General features: G+C 45.8%; 1 protein-coding gene across 2 annotated transcripts; it reads left to right on the top strand.

The window, feature by feature from the left end:
• Positions 1-1,064: 1,064 nt before the first annotated feature.
• On the top strand, positions 1,065-23,046 carry ncoa5 (nuclear receptor coactivator 5). 2 transcript variants are annotated; one of them, XM_008122714.3, is made up of 8 exons: positions 1,065-1,212; positions 14,594-14,660; positions 16,480-16,722; positions 16,840-16,967; positions 17,059-17,185; positions 17,859-18,058; positions 20,922-21,248; positions 21,951-23,046. In XM_008122714.3, exons 2-8 carry the CDS (start codon positions 14,623-14,625, stop codon positions 22,580-22,582), a joined length of 1,695 nt encoding a protein of 564 aa, XP_008120921.1. In that variant the 5' UTR covers positions 1,065-1,212; positions 14,594-14,622; the 3' UTR covers positions 22,583-23,046. The 2 variants fall into 2 exon arrangements, with proteins under 2 accessions (XP_008120921.1, XP_008120922.1); XM_008122715.3 differs by lacking the exon at positions 14,594-14,660 and having other exon boundaries at positions 1,079-1,212.
• The last annotated feature ends 1,730 nt before the right edge of the window (positions 23,047-24,776 follow it).

Here is a 24,776-nt window from a genome sequence, read left to right as displayed (position 1 = left end):
TGCACAGACAGACTACAAACAGAGGCACAACTATGTGGCCCAAATGATTCATTGGAACTTATGCCTCAAGTACCACCTGCCAGCAGTAAAGAACTGGTGGGATCACAAACCTGCAAAGGTTGTGGAAAATGAGCACGCAAAGATACTGTGGGACTTCCGAATCCAGACTGGCAAAATTCTGGAACACAACATACCAGACATCACAGTTGTGGAAAAGAACAAGGTTTGGATCATTGATGTTGCCATCCCAGGTGACAGTCGCATTGATGAAAAACAAGAGGAAAAACTCAGCCTCTCTCAGGACCTCAAGATCAAATTGCAAAGACTCTGGCAGAAACTAGTGCAGATGGTCCCAGTGGTGATGGGCACACTGGGTGCCGTGCCAAAAGATCTCAGCCGGCATTTGGAAACAATAGACATTGACAAAATTACGATCTGCCAGCTGCAAAAGGCCACCCTGCTGGGGTCTGCAGCATCATCCGAAAATACATCACACAGTCCTAGACACTTGGGAAGTGTTTGACTTGTGGTTTTGTGAAACGAAATCCAGCATATCTATCTTGTTTGCTGTGTCACAATATAATAATAATAATAATAATAATAATAATAATAATATACATCACACAGTCCTAGACACTTGGGAAGTGTTTGACTTGTGGTTTTGTGAAACGAAATCCAGCATATCTATCTTGTTTGCTGTGTCACAATATAATAATAATAATAATAATAATAATAATAATATACATCACACAGTCCTAGACACTTGGGAAGTGTTTGACTTGTGGTTTTGTGAAACGAAATCCAGCATATCTATCTTGTTTGCTGTGTCATACAACGTCGTTGTGTCAATAATAATAATAATAATAATAATAATAATAAAGCGGAGACTGGCTGGCCATCTGTCGGGGGTTGGACTGGGTGGCCTTCAGGGGTCTCTTCCGAGTCTAGGGTTCTATGACACTGATTATTCTACTAAAATTCAACGTAGCCACGCCCCCGCCGCGTGATTGGCCGGAGCAGGCAGAGGCCATAATAGTGATTGGAGAAGCAGCGGAGCCACGCCCCTCCCCGAGCGGCCAATCATCGCTCAGCTTGTGCGCCTGCGCCTTGAGGAGGAGCAAGAGCGAGCGGGAGAGGCCGTTGTTTCCGTTGGGCGCCCTTTTTGTCGCCGCCGCCGCCGCCGCCGCTTGTGAGGATCCGGCGCAGGCTTCGGTGAGTGCGGGGCCGCGGAGGGCAAAGCGGGAGGCTGGGGAAAGGGACCTTTGCGCGACGGTTGGTTGACTGGTTCGCTTGCGCGGCCGAGCCTACTCTCTGAGGCGGGAGTGCGCGCGCACCCTCGCTCCCTCAACCTCCCCCCACCGAGCTGTGCGCATGCGCGAGAGCGGATGGCCAACGGGCGCATGCGCGGCGGCAGCGATGGCGGCCGGGCTTGGCTCTGCCTCTGAGGCGCCTGCGCAGTGGTTGTGCGCGGCAAGGGAGAGGCCCTCGTCCCCTCCTGATGACGTCCCTCCTTGCCAGTGTTTTTTTACGATATAACCAGTTAGGACATACTGACATATATCACCCAAGAACAAAAACCACGTATTATTTGAGAACACAGAAATGGTGGGCCACTCTTAACAATCACCATGTCAGGCTACACAGAGGAGCCATTGGACAATTTCAACACAAAGGAAGCAACCATGAAAATGAACACAATCTGGATCCCTTTACTTAATAATAAAAGTCTAAAATCAGGACAATAAATAAAGAACAACACTCTGAAAACGGGAATTCCAGACATGAAACAATCAGGGCCAGTTAACTCCTCCCAACAAATGATTCCCCCAGGCAGGAAACGGCCAGGCCTTGAATCTACAATAATAATAATAACAAGTTTATTTTTATACCCCACCTCTATCTCCTCAAAGGGGACTCAGGGCGGCTTACATGGGGCCAAGCCCGAATAAAAACAATAACAATATAAAACACAACAACAGACAAGAAACATACACAATTAAAAATTTAAACATAACCAGTAACCATAGCCAATAAAGTAAATGACAAAAACTTAATAAAAACATGAGTTAAAACAAGGTTGTAAAATAGACTGGATAAAGTGCACCATATAAATATTGTAAAAACGACGTAACTGATAAAGTGCTGCAAATTCTTGGAAGTGCAAATTGGGATGGGAATAGACCCTGTGTCTATATCAGTTGATAAAGGTAAAAAGTACAAACCAGTGCAGTAATGGTCGCGGATACAGGATTGTTATGGGGATGAGCAATCTTTATCCAAAGGCCTGAGTGAAGAGCCAGGTTTTCAAGCTCTTCCTGAGTGCTACCATGGTGGGGGCTTGCCTGATTACAAGGCCATTAAATGCTAATCAAGGGGATTAATTGCAACATTCACACTTGCCTCAAGCAGACAGTTCTTTTCCCCACCCTGGACATTATTCTGCAGGTATATAAACCCCACTTGCCTAGTTTTCAACAGACCTTACTACCTCTGAGGATGTCTGCCATTGATGTGGGCAAAAGTCAGGGGAGAATGCTTCTGGAACATGGCCAGACAGCCAGGAAAACTCGCAGCAACCCAAAGTGTTTGCGGTTTAATAAACTTTTCCCATGTTTTTATGATAGAATCAATTGGGAAATAATGACATTTATCACCCTGGAGCAAACAAAATCAGTGTTACATAGTGTAATATATACCTGGCAGTCATCTCCGTTATCTGATACAATGTGGCTCACAACGTTAACAGAAACCAATTCATTTCCACATCTGCACCAGTGATTATCAAAATCTAGTCCTGGAGATGTTTTGGCTTTCAACACTTAGACAAGGTCCGCTGCATTGACCGCTAATGGGGGTCCTGGGAACTGAAACCCTTTTCACTGGCTACCCCACTACTCTGGAACTCCCTTCTTCTGTTCGATGTTTGATGTTTTGTTTTATGCCTGTTATAACAGGTTGCAGATTTTTTTTTAAATTTTAGTTGTTTAGCTATAATTTGTTTTTCTATGATGGGTTGTCAGTTTTAGTTATGGGTATATTGTTGTTGTGTTCGGGCACTGAATGTTTGCCTTTTATGTTTGAAATCCGCCCTGAGTCCCTCCGGGGATATAGGGTGGAATATAAAGTTTTATTACTATTACATTTATTCTTCCTAGGGAAGCCAGAATGGCCCCCTCCCTGCTGTTCTTCTGGCAGCAAGCTAAAACCTTTTTATTAAAATAGGCATTTAAAGACAAAGGTGTTTAAGATTTACTCAGGGGATGCTATGGTTTTTAACTTTGAACATATTTTGATAGTTTTTAACTGAATTTTTAAATCTTGTTTGTGTTTAATTCTGTTCTAATTTTTGTGTATTTTAAATTAGACACCAGTGCTTTTATGTCAAGCTGCTTTGAGTCCTTTTTGGGGAGATAGTGGGGTATCAATAAACAATAATAATAATCCCCAACTCCTGGAAGACCAGTGTCTGGGGAACACTGACCTGCAGCATGGAAGTGCATGCTTCACAGGCACCGCCCAGCTCTTCTCCCTGGATGGCCATCTCTTGCGGTCTGTGACAGACTTATCTATGCAGTTTCATCTGCATTTGCCAAGTGCTGCAAAGAAGGGGGTTTCGGGCCAATCCAGGATGCTTTCATCTTTGTAACATTATTTTTAAAAAAATAAAAGAAAGCACAGCAATAATACAAAGAAATATTTTTAAAAAATAATACAAGTTGTCCCCAAGTGACAAACACCTGACTCTTAGCGAAGAACGGGGCTGAGACAACAGAACGTAAGAGAAATCTTCCCCTCGGAAAAAGGGAAACCCATTGTTTATTATCACGGGGGAAAGGTGTCTCCACTGAGGCCTTGTCTCCAATCCTTGTTCCCACAACAAGCCACATTTTTCAAAATCCCATCATCACAGGGATAGAAAGTGAGGGGGAATCTTCCAAACAGGGGCACAGACTGCAAAGGAAACACCACAGGAGTACTAACCCTTCCTTATGCCATCCAAAGCTAATATATATATATATTTGGCTGGAGTTACACTTTAAAAATGTCCCTGTTCTGACGGATACAAATTCACCTTAGAAACAGACCTACAGAACCAATCCTGTTCATAAGGATTGAGGACTGCCTCAAGAGGTGCGTAAGAAACAAAATTATTATTATTATTATTATTATTATTATTATTATTATTATTAGCTACTACAACAAACTACAAAACTAAAAACAAAAAGACAAAACACACCTATTATGTTTATTAATACCCCACTTCCTCTACAAACGGGATTCAAAGCAACTTAAGGTAAAACCAAGCACAATACCATTTAAAACCTCAAAATGTACAAACATTGAAATATAGTTAAATATTAACAGTAGTAAAAATTAACGGTTAAAATCTTTCAAAAGTGAGAAAAACATGTTCAGAGCTAAAACGCACTTGATCTATAAAATCTCCTCCTTTAAAACCCTGCCTGAATAAAAAGATTTTATTCAGGTAGATTTGCACAAACTATTCTAACAAACAGGAAAGGAAATAATTTATAAAACTCATGCTCACAGTTTGATTATTTTTATTCCTTATTATTCTACTCCTTTAGAGGCTAATATATACCATATATACTCCAGTATAAGCTGATTTTTTTCAGCCCTTTTTTAGCCTGAAAAAGCCTCCCTCGGCTGATACTCAGGTGAGTGTCATGGTCGGACCCTCACTTCTCCCCATAGCAACCCAGCTCTCCTTTCTTACCTCCTCCCTTGCCCCATGCGTGCCTTTCCCTCTCTTTTCCTCACCCTGCATGCATCTTTCCCTCCTCCCTCACCCCACGCGCACACCTTTTTCTCCTCTCTTGGCAGAGCGAGCCAGCTGGGTTCCTCTGCTGAGAATGGAGTAGAGGCTTTGCTCTCCCCAGTCCTTCCCACCCCCCTTTCTAGGCCCCCTTTTCCACCCCAGTCTTCCCTCTTATTCTTTATTAGCTAAACTCGGCCATGCTTTGCTGTGGCTCAGTATGATATGTAATGAATATGTAAGTAAATTATGGTATTGTTGCGAACATAGATTCACTGAGAAAACACATCATTCAATTCGCTTCCTTGTTTTGCTGTGTCTATGTTGAATAAAAGGAAGGGGAAAGAGGTTTTTTTTTTTATACCCAAAATTATTTTTTATTGTAAAGCTAGTTGATTGGTTTGTCTGTTTTCTGTATAAACATTTAGTTCAGATGCTTTTACCGACTGGAGCATGTGACGTATAATTGCCCATGAGATAAGCCTTTGTTTTCAAATTTCTAACTGCATACTTGCAAATATTGCCCCTGCACTTTATTGATAGTCATTGGTGAATGCAAGGTGTATTGGTAATTGTAGTCATTTGTACTCTAATGCCATGTTGGTTGAAGTGAGTGGGATTCCTTAGGCAATAACCCCAAATTCCTGCATGTATGTAGAGTTGGCCATATTGGGAAACCCCAGCAATATGTTCACTTGGTCATGGGGCTTCTCTGTACCAAGTCTGGTGTCAGCCCATTGTCGGTGGGCGGTCACAGTTTCTCTGAATGCAGGTGAACTATAACTCCCAAAGCAAGGTCCATTCTCACTAACCCCTGCAGTATATTCAGTTGGTCATGGGCTATTATTACATTTATTATTTTAATCTTCTCATTGTTTTTACATTTATTATTTACTCTATCATTATTGTTATTATTACATTTATTATTTATCTCTATTATTACATTTATTATTTTACTCTATTTTTATTTATTTATTCATTTATTTATCTATTTTATTATTTCTTATTATAACATTTATCATTTTGCTTTCTTTTTATTATTACAGTTATTTAACTATTACTGTTATTACTACATTATTATTTTACTCTATTATTATTGGAAGGATATGTAAGCACATTTACATTGAAGAGGGCTAGAATAATGATTTAATCAGAGTTGGACAGTCTTATCTTAAATTATAGTTTTACATAAATATTCAAAAACATTGAACCTACTGATGCCTCAATTAATGTAATTTTATTGGTATCTGTTTTTATTTTGAAATTTACCAGCAGCTTCTGCATTTCCCACCCCGGCTTATACTTGGGTCAATAAGTTTTTACAGTATTTTGAGGTAAAATTAGGTGCCTCGGCTTATATTTGGGTTGACTTATACTCAAATATATACGGTAATCACATTTCTACTTTTGGTACAGCTCTTCTTATTCATTAATCCTATTGTTGACATTTGTCCCCATCATTATTGTGAAAATGAGCAAGTCCCAATATTTGATCAAAGATTTCTCATTAATCAGCATAGTCAGTCTATCAATCTTGGGGGATATCACAGATATTTATCCGCTATTCGTCTTGCATTGGGAAAGTGGGTTCCTTCAGCTGAGGATTTGCTTCAAAGTGAATATTACGCTCCAACTAACTGGGTCTGCTTCTCATATTCACCAACAGGATCATGTTGAAGGTTGTTTTAAATGCTCATATTAACAATTGTTCTTAGCTATATTTTCTATTAGTCAGATTGAGCACTGTAACATCTTGGAGTGATTGATATTATATTAAACGGATTGCCAGTTATGTTTTTGGACAAAGTACAGAGAACTGTTGATTCTTACCTTTGATGACTTGCATGATTTGGGCCCAATGTCCCCTCCTCCTGTGTAATCCACCTCAGGGAAATATTTACTCCACTCAGCTGGATGCACTGCTTGAATTTAACAAGAAATATGTGTCTCTTCCAACAGATGGTATTTAAATTATGAATTTTAGGTCATGAATTTACACTATGGACCAATTGTTTGCCTGTGTATTGATCTTGCACACTCTTAAACTGATGTTTTAATTTGTTCGTGTGTTCCATATTTTTAACTGGTTGTATGTGTTGTATTTTAATGCCATGTTATTCCCCACCTCATCTGTGGAGAGAGGCGGTTAAGAAATAGTAGTAGTAGTAATACATATACATACATGCACCTGTGATGCGACCTACTTTGAATTCCCTTTTTCAGAGAAGCTGATGGGGCAGATTGGCTGTATTCGATGTTGATAGTGGTGCTGCCCATAAACCGGGGGGGGGGGGGAGCCATGGTAGGAGTGGGCTAGATGCTATGAACTTTGCATTCTTTATGACAAGTGATTTTTTGGCCCCAATAAAGCCGGGACCCCCACTGCTGAAGCAGAAGGCCCCACCCTCTATGGGCATGTCTAGGGCAAAAGTTCCATCCTTTTCTGGGCCAAGTCCTAAGGCATATCTGGACCTTTTTTTCAGAAAGGGATATGGTCAGTACACCTCCAAAATGGCTTCGCTGGAGAGAGATGAGCTCATATTCCTCTGATTTATTTATTTACTGCATTTATATCCCGTCTTTCTCACCCCAAAGGTGACTCAGGGCGGCTCACAAAAAAGGCACAATTTGATGCCATATATACATACATGGGGTAAAAACAATACATATACATTGAAATCAATAATTAAAACATAAAAATCTTAAAACCAGTTACTTAAAAACTTTATTTTGCAAAATAATAAATGCATAGGAACCTTAATTTGCAAAAGAATAGTTCATAGGAATTAAAGAACTGGGTTCAAAGACAAGGAATTTCCTATTGGTAAAGATTAAAAACTCCTTTTGATTCCCCCTCCATGGAAAAAACTGCCTTAATCTTGTAGTTCCAGGAGAAAAAGCAGAGTAATGACTGAAATAACTAGGAAACAGCTAAGCAGACTTGTTTGGGAGGGGTTATTTGGAGCTTTGACCAAGGACACTGAAGAAAAAATAATTGGTATTTCAAAGTAACTACCTCACACTAATTTCCTTTCCAACTAGGTAAGAACAAATTATTGCAAAAGGAACAACACCTATTTTTAATCAATTTAAAGCAAACCGTTTTGCATTGCATTTTTCTAAATTAATTCCATTCCTTTAAAAAATAACATTTATGCCCCCTAAACCCTTTCAGTTATTCTTTGCATATTATCCAGTACTGGAAATTGATTGATTAAAAAGAAAAGAAAGAATGAAAGGTCCCTAAAGGAAACTCCCCACCCTTCCTTCCCCCCTCCACATGCAAATCAAACTGATAGTGCCTTGGTCTCACTCCTCCATTGTGGAGGAGAGATTGGGCAAAGACTGGGTGACACAGAGAGTGCTGTTAGGCTGGAGGCAGAAAGGTCTGGGACTGTCCTTTGGGTAGATAGTTAAACTGGAAATGGAAGCCATTGATACTCTAGCAGATGGAAGGTAGTTGGATTTTCAATTTGCTGCTCATCTGTTTTGAAAGAGAAATTTTATCTGTTTGATTTTGTCTGCTTTTGGAAAGCCTGGGTTAATACATGCTATAAATAAATGATATTAAGGTCTTTGTGTTGTCATGAAGGAAATACTAAAACATGGTTATAGAGAGAAAAGTCCCAGTGGTGTGTGTGCAGCAGAATTCTTGCACCCTGAGCCTCCCTGACAGTTGTGGGTGAACATTGTAGTTTTTTGTAGTGTGCCATAAATCGAGACTACACTAGACTAGGTGGGTTTGCAGAATGTAGATATTGCCTTTGGACAGTAGAACAGGTCTACTCTGCGGATTTAGCTATTTTGATATTTGTTGCTTATAACATTATGTTATTGGTCATGCTGTGAAATAAACCATATCAGAAACTGTTTTTGCGCTTATTTCCCAATCTTTCCATTCTGTTTATACTGGGTTAAGGAGTGTTTATTTCTTTATAGGCTTTTGCCTGCAGCCTGGGCTCTTGTCTTTGCCACTTACGGACTCTGCAGATTGTCATAGCAGTTAGTCCTATATCTTTTTATTTGGAAGCTGTGCAATCACAGCAACACCTTGTTTCAAAGATACATTACCCAGGATGCTTCCCTAGTAGCTTTCAGAATATAATGTGGTGCTGTTTGTTTGCACAATATGCTCCCTTGGGAAACTGGCTGTTCATCAGTCAGTCACTGGGTTAGTCTTCAGTAGCTGTGATGGGAAAGGGAGAAAAGCTGTGGCTGGGTGTGCATGGTAATGTCTTTTTCCCAATGAGGAGACTCTCTGGTCTGCTGCTCAATAAAATAAGTTTTGAATATTAATCTTGGCAGGTGTTTCTTTTTTGAAAATGATGTGTCCTGGTAGCTGCTTTGTTGTGTAAATATTCCCTCTCTTTATTTTAACCTATGATCCTACAAACAGACCTTTGTTGCTGTCGTCCTCATTTTTAATCCCTTGGAGACACCCTGGCTTATTCTACAAATAAAAGCCATCTGGTGGGTCTTTAGCTCAAGATGTCCTGTGCTGGAAACTTGAAACAATTGGTGTATTTAAAGACCTCTTGAAGAGTCAGATTTGTTAAGAAAAGGTTGAAGTTATCCTTAATGCTACTCTTTTCCCAAGGAAATTTTGCACCACATTCGTCTGATAAAAGTGGTCCTTGAAAGAGCTGTGGAAGAGATAAGTAGAAGGCACTTTGTGTCCTTAGACCTGACTGAGAGCCAAGAATCTTGGTGGGATTTAAACATGGAAACTGCTGCTGTATGTCTCTGGAACTTGAAGTCTCACCTAATGCTGGATGGCTCGTACCTGATCTCAACAGAATTTCATGAGCAAAAAGAAACTTTGGGCCTCATGGCAAAGGATGTTGGCCTGGACAGTGGAAAAGGAATACAGAAAAATAAAAGGTCTTTGAGAACTGTTTTAAATATGTGGAGGTGTTACAGGTGTCAGGAAGCAAATCACCCAAAGTCAGCAAATACATTTCATTCCATGTTTGCCATGTTAAAGGTTTCACTAGCAGTTACGCAAATAAAATGGAAGACTGAATGGGAAGACACCAAGGAGGGATACACGAGTTCAGTCTGCAGATGGCTGACTGATTTAAAGGCAATGTGGCAGAGTTAAAGAAGAATCTCTAATGTGGTGGAACAGTGTGGTACAAAGCATCACATATGGATGCATATGTCACATTGGCAGAGTATTTCTTCACTCTTGGGTCTTAACCGGATATTGCCATTGGCCATGCCCATATCCTGAATTACGTAAAATCATGCTGAACAGTGACTTTGACAGCAGGACGTAATGGGCTCAGAACCAGGACATTGCCCCCGTCAATTATTAGGGAAATAAGAGATGGCTAGGAAAAGTGAGAGGAACCACAGGGCTCATGATAGGTGACCTTTGGCACCCGTCCCTGTTTGCTCATCTCTTCTTGAGTAGATCTAGGCACCTAGGGACTGCATTCTGGTTCTGGCGCAGGCGTTTCTAGGTCCATTGACCCTAAAACATCTTACTTTAAAGATAAAAGGAATCTAGAATAACCTTCATGTCACAGCAAATGTTAAAATAGTACAGCGTGTACTTACTTCTATTTAAAGTTGCTCCAAGATGAGCTGCAAATGGAAAAGCAACAGATCTCTTTCTCAGTCCAGTTCACTTCAGATGTTACATGCTCTTGTGTGTAGCACCTTTCACTCCTGTGAAGAGGATGTGATTCTCTGGATAGTTTTTGCCATGTCCAACTTCAGTGGGGATTGCCCAGGTTTTGGAAGTGCTTTGGTAATCTTGCAAAAGGTTTCTTCTATAGAAAGCACATGCAGGGTGGTCTGTTAATGTCTGCGGAACTATCCTTTGTCAGAGTTCTGAGGCACATAAAATGTCTTTCCTGTAGGACAAGACTCAAGGGTAGATGTAGTCCTACCAAGTAGACCTCTGGATTTGTCAGCAGGTCTACTCACAGCTGAACTACTTTTCAAGGAGCTATTTTGAAGTTGTGTGAGCCCTGGGGAGGAAGGCAGAAGCCGTGGAAATGATCTGGGAAGTCGATGTGACAAAGGGGTCGGCATATTGGCTACCAAAAAGAACCACCTGTGCCCACTTGAGTTCATTTGTGCAAGGATAGGTGAGGCGCAAATGCAGTCAATGCATACATAGGATCATAGAGTTGGAAGCGACCACACGGGTCATTTAGTCCAACCCCTTGCCATGCAGGAAAAGTACAAAGACAGATTTCCATCCAGCCTCTGTTACAAGCCTGCGAAGGAGTTTCCACTGCACTCTGTGAGTTCCACTGTTGAACAGCTCTTACAACCAGGAAGTTCTTCCTAATGTTCAGGTAGATACAAACAGATATAATACATACATACATACATACATACATAATAAATACAGATATAAATGCTCAACAAGAAGCGCCTTTGTTTTGTGTCTAATAACTTCAGTTCTTTTGGAAATCTTTCCTGTGTTCTGCATTGTTTCTATTCTGAGGTTGATTCAAAGGTAAATCCGAAGTTATTTGCTACCAGCTGCCTGCTTCCGCCTTTCATGTAGCGTCTGTGGTGTTCCTCCGTGTGTGGCGTTCCTCCGTGGTCATTCCCGTTTCACGGATCCTCATTCTCTCTCCAGCCCCACATCTTGACTATTGGGCTTTTATCTTTATGAGAACAAATAAACTACCACCCTGCCTTATGAAATACGTTCTGGGAAAGCTGGAGTCCCGTCTCCAATATATCTTATGTATGTATATACAAGCTTGGGCATTCCAAAATCTGAAATCCAAAGCTTTTCTGGTCCCAGGTATTTCAGATAAGGAATACTCAATCTGCATCTCTTGGAGCAGACACTGTCCATGTGAATGGGCTGGGAAAAACTTGAAGCAGCTGCTCAATGAAGGTGATTCTTGGCCTCATTGATAGATCCCTGGTTTCCAGAGTGATTGGCTTGTATAGTTCTGCTGCATCAAGAATACTGTGTCCTATTCACTGGGGAACACAACTGTTGTTGAGTTAAATCTGATACTTGTTTTTGACTTAACTTCTGGCATTTGAATCCAAAAATGACCCAAGATTTTTTCTGTCACGGCAAGTTTTTAAGGTATAGGATACCCTCCCTTTGTCCCAAAAATAATACAAAATGTCCATATGAAGAGAAAAAAAACAAAAATTACCTGAATATACTGTTTATTTAGAGTTATTTTATTAACACAAAGGCTATATACTGTTACTGTAAGTCAGATTGTGTACTAGTAGAGTTCTGCTATCAAGCATAGATATTAGGGTAAGCATTTATGCTTAGTTTTTCCTGGAATGTTTAATCTATGGACATAAATGGCCAATTGGGACTGCACCAAATAAATTGCAGTTGTGGAGAAGGACACACCTCACCATTCAGTTGCTTTATAGATTGGAATCCCTAATTCCTCCATTAAACCATGTATGTTATGGCAATACACAAAGCTACTGTCACTTGGAAAGTACTGCAGAAATGCACTTTCTCTCGATCGAAAGTAGGATACCTTTGATCCTTTTTAATGTAAGTTTTTCTTGTGCAGTCCTGACACTAAGTTCCGATGCCTTTTTTAATAGTCCCAAATCTCATGCCAAATCATTCAACCAGTGTTATGGGCCCCACTCTTCCCAGATAGATATCGGCCAGAGGCATTGAAACAAGGTATGTTTGGAATGGCAATGGGAAGACTGTGAGGAGGAGAACACAACAGGACTCTTCTTCTACCTAAATAGGTGTGGAATGGAGGAGAGCAACTCTGTATGCTGCCCCAGGGGTGAGGAGAGGATTGAGTGATATAAAGTTGTCAGCGGATAAATTTAGGGTTAATCAGCTAGTCCATCCTGGAGGCGAAGAATGTAGGCCCTTCCTTGCTGGAAGACTTCAAATAGAAGCTTAAGAGGAAACTCTGGATGTTTAGGGCAAGTTTTCCTATACAGAACAATTGCTATTATAATTATTTATAACCTGCTTTTATCCCTTAATCAAATCATAAGGGAGCTGAGAAAAAAGTGGCCCCAAGGCACCTTCCAGCTGTAGGACTCTGCAATAGGCTAGGTTCTATCTCGGGAATGAATGCCTGACATCTGGGCACAATGCAAAGGATTTGGTGCTTTGGGTTTCTCCCATCCCCGCATCTACCTGATGGAAAGCTAATATTGTCAGGGCTCCTTTTCTGCACAAGACAAAGATACCTAGAGATACCACATGTCCAGCCTTCAGTCCTCCTCCTAACCCATGTTATTGGGAAACAATTTCATTTGGACCTTTCCAGAAGTGCTTGAACTTCCCCTGTTGAAATGGCTATGCTCTAAATATTGGCTGCTTTTCTCATTGTGACAGCTTGCAAGTGCCTGAACAACTGGCCAGAGTTCTCAATTGTTTTCATTTGACCAGAGCAAATCCACAGGAAAATAACATGTCTATTATATTGTGACAGAATTGCTATACATTTGAGCAGTTGTTGACTCCCCAGACGAACATGCTACCCCAGCACACTGAATGCACTTCGTAAAAGAGGGCAGGGCAGCATGGGATCCTCCAGAAGCTGCTAGGTGCCCCTTCTGCCAGGTCCGTCTGGTGTAGTTGATTGGGAGGAGTGATGGAGCTTCACTGGAGAAAGCCAAGGCTGGCACCGCACACCCTGTGAGAGAAGAGGTGGCATCTAGGCAGGATAAAGGAATAGGAAATAATGCCACACCGGACGTCCAAAGAAGAAATGGTTATGTTTCCCGCAAGAGCAAACATATTGGGTGAGGGTTATAAGGTTCCCTCTTCTATTCCCCTTCACTTTCAAGGAAAGAAGTAGCTGCAAGGGAAATAAAAGAACACAATTATTGTCCTGCTTTTAAAATAAAGAGGAACAGTGTAGAGTTCTAGTTGTGTCTGCCAAGCCCAGGAAGCCGGTCTAATGAGGAATTACGTTGGGGTTCCTATTTGTGTGGTGCCGTCCTTTGCTGTCTGATAGAAGCCTGTACTTTGCAGACTTGCATACAAGGCCTGGTCTGGTCCAGTGCCCTCCAGCGTGGCCCTCCATGTCAGTCCTGGGGGGCCACTATGTTTTACTTGACCAAGCAAATGAAATAGTGCACCCTATTTGTCCAGGCAGCATGGTTTAAACCATGACATTGTTGGTGACTATTTTTAAGCAACTTCAGAGGGGAGCTGTGTCGTCGTGGAAGCAGAATTTTGTCCCCATCCACCAAGACTTTGACACAAGACCTTTTCCTAAATGGAGTGGTTTGTGAAAGTGTCTCTCTGCCACACCCCCCCCCCCCCCCCGAAATAGCAAGAGCACGCCCTTCGTTGCTCTGCTCCTGTAGCTGGACACTTGATGTCTTTTGAGGGATGAGGAGAGGCTTCACCCTACACATCCTTTGTGAGGCAGTCATTTACCAGTGGGTCCTCCTTTCTGTTACCCTGGCTGAAAGCTGTCTTGAATTTGTGACATTTGTACCCCTTCCCTCTTGGGATTTTTCCCCCTCGCAACCAACCACTCACTGAGTGTGGCTGTGGAGACTCGAAGGGGCCAGCCTGCTTCACGACGAGAGGGCCTGGGGCAGGCTTGCTCTTGAGGCCCATGCCTGACTGGGGTCCGTTAGAGCAAAGGGTAGCCGTATTCCCAGAGCTCCCATGGAGAGACTCCTCAGCCTCTGCTACCTGTCCTCCTCTTTATCCTCCATCTCTGAAATAATAAAGGTTTGCCTTAAGTCTCATTGCGTGGAGTCCGTTTCGCCGTCTTACGGACTTTAATCGTTATTGCTTTCTTTGCAATATGCTGACTACCTTTTCTTTGTTTCATATTATTGAACAGATGGGTTGATTATTCTTTTCAGATATTAATAAAGCAGCGGAAAGAAGAAATATGAATAAAGCTCCCTCACGGTCCAGCCCATCTCGAAGGTAAAGTACCGAGAAGCAACCGGTTCCCCTCGGAAGTGAAGTGGGGCTTAGCTCCGAAAGGCACTTTCCTCTGCTGCCGTGGGTGGCGCTCCCGTGGAACGAAATCCTGACAGGAATCCCAGTTCCTTTCAGGCTACAGGTGGCCACTATGGTTGGCCACCGGGCTTCTTCCAGGCTCAGCGGCACAAGTGCAGTTGCCTGCTGGCCTGCCTGCCTATCTTCCTTCAGTTGTGGCGTCCCAGGGGTTCGCCTTGGGGCTGAGCCTCTTTCAGGAGAGGGCAGCAATGGTGTTTGCGCCCAAGATCAGAGGCTGCAACTGTCCCTCAGGCACGTGCCTTCTCTTTGCAACTGCATGGCCCAGAAGACAAGGGCAGGACGTCTCCCGAGGAAGAGGGTTCATGATCCTCTCTTTGCAAGGCAGTGCACTCATGGCGCACAAGTCCGTACCTGACTGCCACTTTGGCCAGCGGTCCAAGCGCAAGCAGAGGCTGGTGCATCACTTCTGATGCCAATGGCTAGAGCGCATGCGAGTATCAGGGCGCTGCCTGACCCTGAGTCCTGTGAGCACAGCGCATGCGGGAGCTTGGGCATTGCTTTGCCCTGGAGCCAGAAGGGGCAGGGACATGGGGACACTTCTTGCCCGGCCTTTTGCTCAGCAGCCTGCCCTGCTGTATCCTGAGAGAGTGCGATTTTTATTCTCTCCCCACTCTTCCTCCGATTGCACTTCGGGTAATCTGCTTGTTCTGCCTCTTGTGTCTTTTCTTGGGCTCCCTTGTCACTTGCGCAGCGCAGCGGGGTTGGTGAAATACGCTTCAAACCACATTTATATGAAGCCATCCGTTCCATGGAATCAAGAGCTGCAACCAAGCCTGGGGGAGGGAGTGTTAGAAACGAATGGAAAATAAAAGCGCATCCACCGTCTCCCGTGTTCTCAATAATATGTTCAGGGTCCTGCCCCTTGGTGTCTGTCTTCTATAAAACAGCAACGCCTTGCAGTGTCTGCCAGGCCAACATTTCTTGATCCACGGCTGCATGTTCCTCGGGTGTGCCACGTTAGCAGGGATTTGCCATAGCGATTGGGCAGAGACTCCTAAACTCTGCTCCGTGGCTGTTCCAGGTGTCCCGGGAAGTGGCCCCCCCCCTTTCGTGGAGACATGGCCTGACCTCCAAGAAGTTTGCTCAGGAAGGCACACTGTGTTACAGGTGGCAGGAGAGGCTTCCTCTTCTAAAGGAGAGATTTCCACTCCTGCGGATTCCAAACCCCAAGGCCCTGGGGCTCATGCTTGGCCTTGCTTAATGGTAGAATGATCAAAGCCACTCTTAAGGGAACCTCTAAAGTCCAGGACAAAAGCAATTCCACTCCCATCTGGCCAGCCACAGCGTTTAATGATCTGGGGCCTCATTCTCAAGAAAAACCCACTCAGGAGAGTAATTAGAGGCAAAAAGGGGTGAGGGCTTCTAGCCATTGCTGGCTTTCTGGGGCACCTGGCTGTGGCCCCATTCCCACCAAGGTGAGTTACGTCTCTTCAAATGACCCATTGTTTCTCAATAGCAAACTACCCTGCACCTGAGATGTTAGGCATTTGAGCAAAAACTTCTAGCTCAGCCCTCTCCCCAGAATGTTGTTTCCATGCAGTCGGCCATCAGCCACCCGGAGCAAGACTTACAGGCTTAAGTTAGCATCCTGGATGTACACTGGCCATCTCCTTTCTGAGTGTTTGTAGGGCTTTGCCTCCTGGAGGTCTCAGGCCAGCACTGGCGCAGCTCTACCCCAATGGTCATCTCCAGTCTAAAGGCTTTTGCCTGGTGCTTCTTCCAGGGAGCCCTTGCCCTACGGAGAGAAGGATGGCCGGCGCGACCGCTCTCCCATCCGGGGCAGCCCACGAAGGGACGGGCGAGATGGTCGCGATTCCCGGGATGGTCGGGACCTTCGTATGCGAGACGCACGCGGGCCCAGGGACCCTCGCGACACCAGGGAGTTCCGAGACCCCAGGGACATGAGGGACCCCCGGGAACCGGCCTATGACCGCTACAGGGATTCCCGGGAACCCCCGTCTTACAGGTACGTGGCAGGGGCTGGCGGGAGTGGTGGCAGCAGGAGCAGAGCCTTCTGGGCCCGTGCGGGTGGGCGGGAGAGGTGCTGGGTGTGTACGCAGGCCTGTCGCTCTCTGCTCTGCAGGCGGGAGGAAGGCTATGACCGCTATGCGCGGCCTGAGCGTCCTGATGACGGCGGCTACCGGCGGAGGGAGGAGCCCTACTATGGCCGTTACCGTGATCAAGTGGAGAGGGCCCCCTTGAGCACCGAAGGTCAGTTTTCCGGGAGCAGCGGGGGTTGGCTGGGGGCATTTGGGGGGCATGTGCAGTATGTCTCCCTGACCTCGGCTCCTCTTCTCCCCAGAGCGCATGAAGCGCGAAGAGCGGCGGAGGGAGGAGCTCTACCGCCAGTTCTTTGAAGACATCAAGAGGCGCATTGATGCGGAGCGCCCAGTGGACTGCTCAGTGATTGTGGTCAACAAGCAGACCAAGTAAGAGCTTGATGTTTGTTGCCGGCAGGATGGGGGCCAATTTTCCTCCTTCCACTTGGTCTGGGTGGTGCTTCTTGAGGGAGGCCTTTGCTTCCATAGGCAAAGAGAGGCTGGGTGCCAAAGACAGGAGTGAATGGATTAGGGCTAAGGTAAGAGTGGAGAATTACCTTCCAAAGCGGAGAGTTCAGACAAAGGGTCGTTCAAAAGCACATGCCTAATAACAAGCATGTGCTGGAGGGGGAGGCGCAGGAGGGAAACCTGGAGGTTTTGAGACCATTTGAGAGTAGAGGGATGGCACTACGCCCCAACAGGAGGGAGGAGCATCAGTGGTGGAAGGAGAGACAGAGGGCCTTGGAGTAATGAATCCTTGTGATTTCATTCACTGCTTGTTAGTAACGTACTAGTTTTCCTTGCTTGCTTTAGGAAAATCATCTCAGCTGCCCAAAGTAACGCTTTGAATTAAGACGTAATTATTAGACCCAGCAGTTCTGGGAAGCGGACCTATTTCCTGAGTGCTGTCCTTGGCCCCGGTTGCCCTTCCACCGGTGCAAGGCCTGCCCAAGATGTGGCACTGTGTGCAGCACTGGCCCCGAGCACCACCCTGTCCTTCGCCAGGAGGCCTTTCAGGGCGCTCGCCTCCTCACCGGGGTGGGTCTTTCTTTCTTTCGCGCAGGGACTATGCGGAGTCTGTGGGGCGCAAGATCCGTGACCTGGGCATGGTGGTGGACCTCATCTTCCTCAACTCAGAGATGTCTCTGCAGCAAGCCCTAGATGACATCAGCCAGGGCGGGTCGGCCTTTGCCATTGTCATCACACCCCAGCACCAGGTTCACCACTCCTGCACTGTCAACATCATGTTCGGCACCCCTCAAGGTACGATGAACGGGGAGGGCTGGTCGGGGGGGGGGGGGGCTCCTGTTAATGGCCAGTCTGTGCAAAGGGACTGGGCCCCAAGATCCCTCTTGTGTGTGTGTGCGTGTGTGTGTGTGTTAGGAGCAGGGGGTATGGAGCCATGGTCTTCTTTAAATTCCTGCTGCTGCCCTTTGGGAATATTTGTGACAAAGACCTGCGAGGGTAGTTCAGGAGGAGCCCATGCATTTGCCACTCCTCGCTTCTTAGGCCTCTCTGTCCTCCTTTTAAAGAATGACCTTTTCGCTTTGTGTCGGGGCTCTGGGAAGACAGCCTGCTCTTGGCTCACTTTCTTGCCTCTCAGAAACCCTCAGATCAATCTCCACCTTCAGGGCAGAAAGTTGTTTATTTTAGGCGCTGGAACTTTATTGTTGGAGGACTCAAACAGATTGTTCCCAGAAGTTGTGCCTTTAGTATGGATCTAATTGCTTACTGAGCTTTTGAAGGAAGCAGTGTGTAATTTCGGTGGTTTTCTCTTATTGTGAGAAGGTCTTAGAAAACAATGCAATTCTGAAGACCATTCAAAATACGGGCAGTTACAAACATCCGATTTACAAACAACTCATAGTTAATAATGGGGGTGAGACAACAGGAAGTGAGAGAAATCTATCCCCCGGAAGGAAAATTCAGCCCTGAAAGAGTTATTATCATGGGGAAAAGGTGTCTGGTGGACTGCTGGGTCAGCTGGGGGGGAGGGGCGCATTTTGTTCACTTAAAACACTGAAAGGCAGATACCTTCGTTCATCAAAAAATCAAGAGAAGCAGAAGGCAATAGACCATCTTTTGTAGACTTGGAACCATGGAGGAAGGGATTTGTTTTCAAGATTCAAGGGATGCAGTCAGTCCTGTTTGTGGGGCCCAAGAACAGTTGTTATTTACCAGCCAGCTTTAAATCTTGACTATTTTGAATGGTTTTGTTCTATATCAAAAGTTCAAGGTGCGGGCATTTAGGACATGAGGGATGACCTGTATGTAAGTAATTGACTCCAGCTGTGTAATACTGATAATACACTTTATTTATATTCTGCCCTTCTGAAGACAAGAGCAGAATTCAAAGCCATTTTAGCAGATTAGAGAGTTGGGCTGAAACTAACAAAAGGAAGTTCATCAGGGACAAATGCAAGATCCTCCACTTAGGCAGAAAAAAAGGAAATGCTAAGAGACAGAATGGGGGACGAAGCCTGGCTCGACAGCAGGACGTATGGAAAAGATCTTGGAGTCCTCGTGGGGAGGAAGGGGAACAGGAGCCAGGGATGCAATTTGGCGGCAAAAAAAGCCAATGGGATTTTGGCTTGCATCAAGAGGAGTCTAGTGTCTAGATCCAGGGGAGTCATGCTGCCCCTTTATTCTATTCTGACTTAGTCGGAGTACACCTGGAATATGTACACTGTGTCCAATCCTGGGCACCGCCATTGAAGGGAGATGTTGATTCAAAGCTGGAATGTGTCCAGAGGAAGGCAACTCAAAGGATCAAGGATCTGGAGAACAAGAATCCCTATGAGGAGCAGATGAAAGAACTGGGCATGTTTAGCCTGCAAAAGAGAAGGCAGAGAGGAGACAGGATGAGGGCCATGGGTCAAGAGGTGAGAGAGGGGAAGTCATAGGGAGGAGGGAGTAAGCTTTCTTTCTGCTGCCCTGGAGACTAGGACGCAATGGAAAAATGGCTTCAAACTACATGAAAAAATGGGATTCCACCTGAACATGAGGAAGAACTTCCAGACTGTGAGAGCTGTTTGAGCAGTGGAACTCTCTTTGTGTCTCTCTCTGCCCTGGAGGGAGTGTGGTGGAGGCTCCTTCTTTGGAGGCTTTTAAGCAGAGGCTGGATGGCCATCTGTCGGCGGGGCTTTGAATTAGATTTTTCTGCTTCTTGGCAGAATGGGGTTGGATTGGATGGCCCACGAGGTCTCTTCCAACTCTAGGATTCTATGACTCCAATGCCAAGATTTCCCCTGTTGAACGGCTCTTTCAGACAGGAAGTTCTTCCTAATAAAGTTCAGATGGGATCTCCTTTCCTTCCTATAATTTGAACCCAATGCTCCCCTGAGCCCTAGTCTCCAGGGCAGCAGAAAACAAGCCGGCTTCCTCTTCCTTATGACATCCTTTCATGTATTTCTACATGGCGATCATGTCTCCTCTCAACTTCTCTCCTGGAGGCTAAACAGACGCAGGTCTTTAAAATGCTCCTCATAGAGCACGGTCTCCAGACCTTTGATCCTTTTAGTTTCACTGTTCAACATCTCTGATTGTCAGGAACCTCTTTTCAACACAAAATAAGCCAAAAAAAGGATAGATTGAACACTGGTAAAGGACTGGATGAAGAAAGAAAGAATATTGTTATAAAGCCCTTAACGCGAAGGAGAAGTGTCAACTGTTGACACACAAAAAATGAATGATACCAACAACATAAATAATACAAATAGTTACGACAACTTTATAGAGAAGAATGGAAGTCAAGAATCAACAAGGACCCTGACCCCCCCCCCCTACCCTTATTACCCCTTTTTATTTTATCTTTAATTTTTTTTGACATTTGTCGTGGATTTCCCTCCAGTACGGTTTTACCTTCTCACAAGACCACCACATGTGTAGATATGATCCTTCACCTCTTCCACATTTCCAGCATTTAATCTTCTTTCCTTTGGTAAATTTTGATATCCTTTTTGGGGTCAGGTGCCACAGATAGAACATTTTCCTGCAGTTTGAATCTGTGCTCCTCTGGGCCTGGACGCCCAGAAGTGTGGCACAGGGGGGTTGTGAGCATTTCTGACACGGCCCTAGCCTTGTGCTTGGGGCAGCATCCCGACTGACACTTTCTCTCCTGCCGCAGAGCACCGCAACATGCCTCAGGCAGATGCCATGGTGCTGGTGGCGAAGAACTATGAGCGCTACAAGGTGGAGGTGCGGGAGAAGGAGCGGGAGGAGATTGCCCGGCAGGCCGCCAAGATGGCCGACGAGACCGTCCTGCAGGAGCGGGAGCGGCCCCCTCCGTCGAGCGAGGAGGGGCCCCGCGGGGGACACCCCCCCAGCATCCAGGCCCTGCTCAACCTGCTGGCGGACAACCGCTACCTGACGGCCGAGGAGACCGACAAGATCATCAACTACCTGCGGGAGCGCAAGGAGCGGCAGCTGCGGGCAAGCGGAGACGCCCTGCCAGGCAAGTCCCCGGCCCAGAGGGTGGGATCGGAGGGAAGGAGGGAGGGGGCATAGTGGTGGAAGGGACCCCAAGGGCCATCCAGCCCAACCCCCTTCTGCCGGGCAGGAAGGGACAATCAAGCTCTCTAGACAAGGATCCAGATCTATCTTCTGCTTACAAAAAGCGTGGCCCTTTTGGAGATTCATTGGTATTCACACTATTTGGAATAATCGTAACCTTTTGAAAGGCATGACCTTGTTAGAGATCATAACCTTTTTGTAAAGTGTGATCTTCCTGAGAAGAGTCAAAAACTCGCTTGAGTCAACCTTCTCCTTCGTGGTAAATGTCCACTAGTATTCATGCAAGGCAGATCAGGTTTCTAGTGTTCCCTCACTTATTGCTGGGGTTACGTTCCAGGACAACCTGTGAAAAGTGAAAATCCATGAAGTAGTGACGCTATATTTATTTTAATATTTATACGTTATTTTAGTAGTTATGTAGTGTATCGTAATAAATGTTCTTTTTTTTGTTCAACAATAAATGTGAATTCTTCTTCATGGAAAAAATGACATCCCCTGAAAATAAGACCTAGAGCATCTTTGGGAGCAAAAATTAATATAAGACACTGTCATATTTTCGGGGAAACACAGTAGTTAATTTTTGATATTTCTGACTGCATGGTCTTGTTCCTCACCCCTCTCTCCCCTTCTGCTCTCCCCACAGCTCCGCTTCCCCGCCCGGCCATGGGCACCCCCTCCGGCTCCTCCCTGGCGGCGCTGCCCAGCCCTCAGTCCCACCAGAGCGGGCAGTCCTTGCCTCCCTCCGGCTCCAGCGCCATGGTGCCTAACTCCCAGCAGGAGCTCCAGGCCAAGATCCTCAGCCTCTTCAACAGCGGGGCGGCATCCGCCTCCAACAGCGGCTCCAGCATGGGGGTCTCTCAGAACACGGGCTTTGTTCCCCCGGTGCCCGGCTCCCAGAACCACTCCGCGGGCGTGATGGGCGGCTCCGGCCCAGGGATGCCCCCGTCCCAGCAGCGCTCCCCGGCCCAGGTCCCCCAGCAGTTCCAAGGCCACCAGGGCCCCGCCCGCGCCCCCGGCCCCAGAGGCCCGGCCCCGCTGCAGCCCTCCCAGCCCATGTACCAGAACCGGGGCCCGGCCCCCGGGAACACCGGCCCCTCCCGCCCTGCCCCCTCCTCCTCCGGGATCAACTTCGACAACCCCAGCGTGCAGAAGGCCCTCGACACCCTCATCCAGAGTGGACCGGCCCTCTCGCACCTGGTCAACCAGACGGTCAGCCAGGCCCGGGCCGTAGCCCCCGGCCAGCCAGCCATGGGCTCCTACCAGAGGCATTACTAGCGCCCGCCTCCCCCGTTCCTCCTCTCCCGTCACAAGGATGCCCTGCCCTGCCTCCCGTTGCTCAGCCAATCTTGGCTGCCTCTGTTGTGAGAAGGCCGTGCCCTTTCAGACTGATTGACCATCTGGCCCCTCCGTCCCTCCCTCTCTTTTTCCGAGGGCTTCCACGCAAATCGGAATCTGAGCTCCTGCTCCCAATTTCTTCCTAGAAGGGTCCGGTGGTGGACGTAGGCGCCTTGTCCATACATAAAAGGCCAGCGCTTCGGGGCGCCAGGCATGGCTTCCTTTGCGGGTTGAGAGGCTATTTCTTGTGAGTTTCCTTGTTTAGCCTTGTTCCTGGGACTGTAGCTGTTCTGTTCCCGAATGGTTTCTGTTTGGGGTTTATTTTTGTCATGTAGATAAAACCTCTGTACTGTTATGAAGAGGACTTACCTTTTTAAATAAAAAAGATTGTGTATATATCTATACAGAGATACTCCAGGGAGGCACATGTTTCTGAATTGGTGCAAAGGAGGAGGAGGAGGGCTCGAGCGTGTTCTCTTCTTGCATCGTATGGAAAGCCCCTCGAGGTGTGATTCTAGTTCAGGAATGGGCAAACTTGGGCCCTTCTTCCAGGTGTTTTGGACTTCAACTCCCACCATTCCTGGCCTCAGGCCCCTTCCTTTCCCCCCTCAGCCGCTTAAGCGGCTGAGGGGGGAAAGGAAAGGGCCTGAGGCCAGGAATGGTGGAAGTCCAAAGTATGAATATAACAGCCCAACCAAGAAGCCATGAGATCATACCTCACACACCTGGCCTTCCTTTTCCCCATCAGCTTAAGAATATAAAGAATAATACTAGAGGAGCTCTCCAAAGTGCTGAAATCTACCAGCAAACCAGGTTCAGCACCTTGGAGAGCTCCTTGAAGGCTTGCTCTAAAAGCCTGTAGTGCTTAAGCAGCTGAGGAGGAAAAGGAAAGGGCCCGAGGCCAGGAATGGTGGGAGTTGAAGTCCAAAACACCTGGAAGGAGGGCCCAAGTTTTCCCATTCTTGAACTAGAATCACACAAACCGCAGCCTTTGGTTCTTGGTATTTTCCTCAGGCCCCCTTGTTTTCCACAAGGCTGTAAAAAGTCCAGATGCCTTGAAATAAATAATAGAAGAGCAAAGCGAGAGCCGCGTCACCAGCGTCGGCTCCAAACCCCCGGTGCACTCCTTTGCCCCCCTTACATAACATTCATGGTCTCTTGTCGCCAAACTTAAGTCGAGGTTAAAGCGGGGGGAGAGGCGAGCGAGCAGCCAGCCGTCTCTCGAGCGTGGGTTCTGTTTTTAGGAGCGCCTCTGTGAGGAGCCTCGTATTGATTTTGCTATTTTTGTAAGCTCTCTCTCAAGGCGCTTGGCAGTCTTGTTTATGTGCCGGAAAGGAGGGCAGAGGGGGAAGGAGAGTGCACAACGCATCTCGTGCTTTCGTAATACAGTAGAGTCTCACTTATCCAAGCTAAACGGGCCAGCAGAAGCTTGGATAAGCGAATATGTTGGATAATAAGGAGGGATTAAGGAAAAGCCTATTAAACATCAAATTAGGTTATGATTTTACAAATGAAGCACCAAAATATCATGTTAGACAACAAATTTGACAGAAAAAGTAGTTCAATACACAGTAATGTTATGTTGTAATTACTGTATTTGCAAATTTAGCACCAAAATATCACGATATATTGAAAACATTGACTACAAAAATGGCTTGGATAATCCAGAAGCTTGGATAAGCGAGGCTTGGATAAGTGAGACTCTACTGTACTCTTTTCTTGAGGAGTTTTGCCCAGAACTGGTGAAGAGGTCTTTACTTCCCTTCATAGGGACACTGTCCTTCTCTTGATGCAGCCTAGGATCACATTTGGCATTTTTAGCTGCCGCATCACAGTGGCACCAGCGTTCAACACCCGGTCTACAAAGACTGGCATCCCTTTCACCGGGTTGCTGTGAGGTTTATTTTGGACTGTATGGTCATGTTCCAGCAGCATTATCTCCTGAGGTTTCACTTGCACCTGTGGCTAATGGCATCTTCAGAGTTTCTGTTGGAAATGAGGCAAGTGGAGTGTGTATCTATCTGTGGAATAATGTCCAGGGTGGGAGAAAGAACCCTTGTCTGTTTAAAGCAAGTTTGAATGTTGCAATTATTATTTTATTTATTTATATTCACCCCCCATCTCACCTCGACGG

Source organism: Anolis carolinensis, chromosome 4 (assembly GCF_035594765.1).
Source record: "Anolis carolinensis isolate JA03-04 chromosome 4, rAnoCar3.1.pri, whole genome shotgun sequence".
In the NCBI taxonomy this organism is placed as follows: Eukaryota; Metazoa; Chordata; class Lepidosauria; order Squamata; family Dactyloidae; genus Anolis; species Anolis carolinensis.
Note: the sequence above shows the minus strand (reverse complement) of the source record. Positions and strands in the feature narration are given on the sequence as shown.